At 36.8% G+C, this 5,265-nt stretch overlaps 1 protein-coding gene across 1 annotated transcript; it reads right to left on the bottom strand.

Annotated features, from left to right (window-relative positions):
• Positions 1–420: 420 nt before the first annotated feature.
• LOC109704739 (heat stress transcription factor B-1-like) lies at positions 421–4,843 on the bottom strand. Its single transcript, XM_020225509.1, has 2 exons — positions 4,156–4,843; positions 421–1,333 (listed from the first exon to the last, which is right to left on the bottom strand). Exons 1-2 carry the CDS (start codon positions 4,408–4,410, stop codon positions 659–661), a joined length of 930 nt encoding a protein of 309 aa, XP_020081098.1. The 5' UTR covers positions 4,411–4,843; the 3' UTR covers positions 421–658.
• Positions 4,844–5,265: the final 422 nt, after the last annotated feature.

Here is a 5,265-nt window from a genome sequence, read left to right as displayed (position 1 = left end):
TACATTTTCGATTGAATCTGTTCAGGTTAATATTTTATTACATACGATCAATCGTGAATCGTAGAGATTAATCCTTGTATTCTGAAAATGTAAGTGAAGGTTCTCTAACATTCCAAATCCAGAGTAGATCACTAAATTACAAACAAGTCCTGAATGAATTTCGTGAACGAATTTCATAATAGATTTATTATTTATTATTCTAATATGATTAAAAAATATTTTTTCTCAATTTAATTTTAAAAGATAAAAGCGAGATAAATCTCATCCAATTAAATAATACGATAATCATTGAATCGAGTTCGATCATAAACGCATCCGCATCCGATTAGGTCTGACCGAATGCCAACAAGGACCCATAACTATATATGCGGTTGCGAAGAGTTCAATAGTAGAATGGTTAATCGTGCAACACATCCAAAATCTAGAATATAAATATGGTGTAAATGCACTACGTGTCATTTACTTCATTCAATTTTCCCAAATCCGCGTCTAAATTGGGGGAAAATACAAGTAGTGTTACTTCGGTTCAAATTTTCTCCGTTACATTTGTCTCCTCTCACGTAAACAAACCATGTTAACCATTTCGCACATATTCTACCGTTTATCATTTTGTAGACAATCTTTTTGCTCATGTGCAGTTCATCACTTGCAAACCTTCTCACGGCCGCGCTCCGCCGCGACCGACACCGCAACCGACGGCCCACCAAAGCGCATGACATTTCAGGGGCCGCTTGCCAATTCCGCAACCGTCTCCCTCATCGTATCGCCCCCTCTTCCTCCCGTCGCCCTTCTTTCTATCCTCCCCTTCGAAATCCTTCAAATGCGCTCCGAAAAGCTTTACGCAGCCCCCGCTATTCGTAACACTCTCTTCGCCGACGTTGTTTACCCTCTCTACCTCTTCTAGTGTCTTCGTTGCGTCTTCCTGCATCAGAAGCGCTAAGTCGAGTTTGTTCACGTCCAAGAACTTGGAGAGGAAGCCGAGGAGCTCCTCGCAGTGCCCCTTCGCCCGCGCAAGCTCCGCCGTAAGAATCTCATTGTCCTTCTTAAGCGTTTCGTACTCATTCGCTAGTTCAAGTAGGTTTTGCGTTGGCGGTGACCGTGCAGCAGCAGAGGAGGCGGAGGACGAGCTGAGACCATCAGCGGAGTTGGTTATCGAGGAAGGAGGAGGAGGAGGGACGCCGCCGCTGCCCCCGCCATTTGATTTTCCGGCACGAGGGGGTCGAGCAGTCGGTGCTGACTTGCGACGGCGGATCTCGGTGAGGAGTATTCGCTCCCCGCGCCGGAAGTTCTCGTTCGCGAACTCCCACCGGTCCGGCACCACCTTCCGGAAGCCCTGTCGGAGAGATTGCAAGAGCTTGTGTTAAACTAGTGACTGTGAAACGTGACAAAAATTTGAGCTTTTTAAGTAACAACAAATAGAAACTCATAAATTAGGGACTGGAAATCTAGGAAAGCATTTACGAAAAGAAAAAAATAGAAAATTGCCAAACTATGAACAAGTCCAGCACACGTTTTAGAATAAGTAAGATTTCATAATTAAGATCATGTACAGTAATTGTAATGAAGGAAGCGGATAACGTATTATTTTTATCTTAAAAGAAAAAAATATCATGTGCAGTAGTTGTAGCATTTGGTCTCTAAGTTTACTTGAATATACATTTATTGGGTCAAAGGCCCATTTCTTTGTTTTTGGAGGCCTATTTGATGTTTTTTGGAGGCCTCTGCTTCCCCATATGTCAAAGCTCAACTATCCACAAAATGAGCCAAACAGGCAAATTAACCACATAATACTAGGAAATATTAAAGGCTATTTTTGATGTGATATCTCACCCAAAAAATAACAATTTTTAGGAGAAAAAACACTGATTAGATAATGTAATCAATTAAGAAGATGAATTACCTAGCTTGGTGCTAAATCTTTTTCTACTGGAGATTTGACATGCTGTACCTACACATCAGCTTCAAGATTTTTGTGGCTTTGGTATTGTTTCTACATTCAGAAACAACATGTTGTAATAAATTTTATACGATCCCTAGAGCAAGTGGCAAAGGGCTTGGTGGTTGGTACCCGAGACCCAGGTTCGAATCCTAGTTGATTCATATTTTCCAGCTAAGTTTATTTCTAAATGAAATAAACGAAACGGGTAGCGTGCTATCTATCTCTCAAAAAAAATAAATAAATAAATAAATTTTATACGACGATAAAATCTGAAGCATTTATTGCAGGGATTAAAGTATAATTTTTTAATCTTGCCAAAAACATATAAAAAATATATGTTTATATGTTTTTACTCATACTTTTTTAACTAAAAAAAAATTAAACTATTGCATGCACCATTATATAAGTATATTTCACACAACACTCCTAAAATCCATCATACAGGTTTTAAAATCAAAATCTAAGTACTTATATATGCTCTACAAAATTTAAATCAACATATTATATATCAAATTAAACTTAAAAAAAATAAAACATTTTTTCTTTGAAATCAGACAATTCTCGTTTCTACAACTGTATGCCTTAGTACTAAATTTTCAAATTTTATAATTTTTTATGCATAAATACTCTATTGAATCAAATTTTGATATTAAAACATTAAATATTAAAAAGTACATGTCATACTTTATATTCCGTTTGGGGATAAAAGGGGGTTAACCCCCTAACCCCCCTTTTATCTCCGAACCAAACGCACACTAAGGACATATTCAATTTGAATGTTAGGATAAATATTCAATGATAATTTAATTACTCGGTATAAAGATTTTCTTATATCATTAAAAACTGAGAGTTTGATTTTTATTTATTTGAACAGTTTTGACATTCACGATTTGATAGAATAGTATATATGATCTAAAAAATAATTTATTTTATTCTGAAAATATGATTAGAATTAGTATCCATTCTAGATATTTTTATCTACCGAACACAAAGGGGTCGTTTGTTTCACCAAAAAGGGTGATGAATAAAGTGGTTTAAGCCATAAATACTTATTTTCTGATACCATATATAATACATACCATATATATATATATATATATATATATGTTAAGAATAGTAATATACATAGTAACATATATAATATATATATATATATATGGTATGTAATATATATGATAACATTTTCGTTACTTGGTTTACTATTAGTTCAACCTCAGACGAAACTCAAATCTCCAAAATATTATAATTGACTTCCTCCCATCCAAACTAAATTCAACTACGAAAAAAAAGAGGCAAAAGAAAATTAATAAAATGGTAATGATAAGGAACCTTAAGCTTTTATATCATTTACTTTTCATCAAGCAAACAGTGCATAAAACTAGAAAAAACTTTAATTTTACAATTATATAAACAAGCAGTAAAAAAAAAAAAAATTTATCTAAACTATACCTCACCCAAAATTTATTCACAGTAAACTTCACTTTCGGTAAAACAAACAGTCCTTGCATACTTCTTGAGTTACTTAAAAATATATGTCAAATAAAATATTTATCCATCCCAATTGGTGCTAGGCGAGTGCATGCACCGGGTGCACGCAATAATTCCTCCTTAAGTTACGTCCTGAAAACAAGCAGCGGAAAGATAGACTTTGTTGACCAACCCTCTCTCCCTATCAACCCAATCACACAAGCTTTAAGTGGTGGGCCCACCGTAAACAGTTGACGTGGCAGGCGATTTTCTAATCACCACACACGCATAGTCCAATCCTAATGATCGACAACAAGAATAATTCAAACAATGTACACGGAAAAAAAAAAGAAAAAAGAAAAGAAAAGTATATATAAACCCACTTGCCGTGAGAATGTTATGACGTCCCCAAAACGTTATTATGACACACTTTTTATTAAACTTTAATTAATTCATTCATTAATTTATTGGTTTCTTCTTATCCTACTTCATTAGGGTCTTCTTTCACAAAATTGCTTGTAATTTTGTGTGATAATGGAAACTTGTTTGAGTGATGCGAGAAACATGACAACGTACTGGGAATAAAGAATTGTAGCAACAGCAAGAAAATTATGCATGTAAAAAAAAAAAAAAAAACTACTTCTGAACTATTTTTTATGAATAATCTTTTGAATAATATGCGACCGGCCTAAAAAAAAAAGAATAAAAGATAGAAGCGGGGGAAGAGAAGAGAGAGAAGGAGTACGCACGTAGGTGTTGAGCTGGCGAACGAAGGAGGAGAAGTTGTTGTGCTTGAAGTGGACGGGGAGGATGTCGCGGGCGAACTCCACCGGCTTCCACACGACGAACGACCGCCCCTTCTCCCCCCACGATATCACGTCGTCCGTCTCCCCGTCCTCCACCATCTGATACGTCTTTATCAAGAACGGCGCCGTTCCCCCATTCGTCCTCCCTTTACTACCACCGCCGTGGTCGCTGCCGTCACCACCATCCTTATTCGCCATTCCAGAATTGATTTTTTTCGAAAAAGATAAAGGAAATAGAATGAAAAGATGATTAAATAAATTATTATAGTATTTTTTTCAGCGCGAGAAGAGCAGGAGAGCCGTCAAGAACTCCCAACCCCAGCAGTAGAATCCGCTGATCACCGTCCACCGGTAGCACCCGCCGCGACTCCTCCCGCCGCCGGCTCTCTCCTCATCCATTTTCGCGCGATCGATCAATCGTCTCCTCCGCTACAGCGAGCCGACCCGAACCATCTAATTAAACAATGGATCCAAATAAAGAGCAAAATTGCATAGAGAGAGAGAGAAAGAGTTTTTCTTTTTTTCAGATATATAAGACTACGCGATTGCTCAAAGCAGTGGAAGGGGTGATTGTTAAATCACACTTCTTTTTTTTTTCTTTTTTTTGGCCCTTTTTAGGTTGATGTACCCTTTCTTTGGGAATTGGGTCAAGTTGTCTTTTCCAAATAAGAAGCTTCCGAAGGAATCGAACGAGTAGTCTACAGACACGTGTTAGAAATCGGTCGGTTTATAATTTATTACCCTCACACACGCTTCTAGAAACTTGGAGTTGGAAGAAGTATCTAAATAAAAAATAATAATAATAAATAAATAAATAAATAAAAATAAAGAAATTTTCTTAGTCTTTGTCCTTGTTTTATAGGTCTCTGAGCCGCACCTAACGCACGAAGAACCGACCCATTCTCCTCTGCCGCCGCAAGTTTCATTGCGCACCTCGGTACATTTAAGTAAATGCTCACCAACTACTAACCGTTCATATTTTGTACCATTGCCGTTCGTATCTAGCACAATTAATTAAAATTTGATGATTAATATCTCATATTTTAAGTTTGG

The sequence above is a fragment of the Ananas comosus genome, unplaced genomic scaffold (assembly GCF_001540865.1).
Source record: "Ananas comosus cultivar F153 unplaced genomic scaffold, ASM154086v1, whole genome shotgun sequence".
NCBI lineage: Eukaryota > Viridiplantae > Streptophyta > Magnoliopsida > Poales > Bromeliaceae > Ananas > Ananas comosus.
Note: the sequence above shows the minus strand (reverse complement) of the source record. Positions and strands in the feature narration are given on the sequence as shown.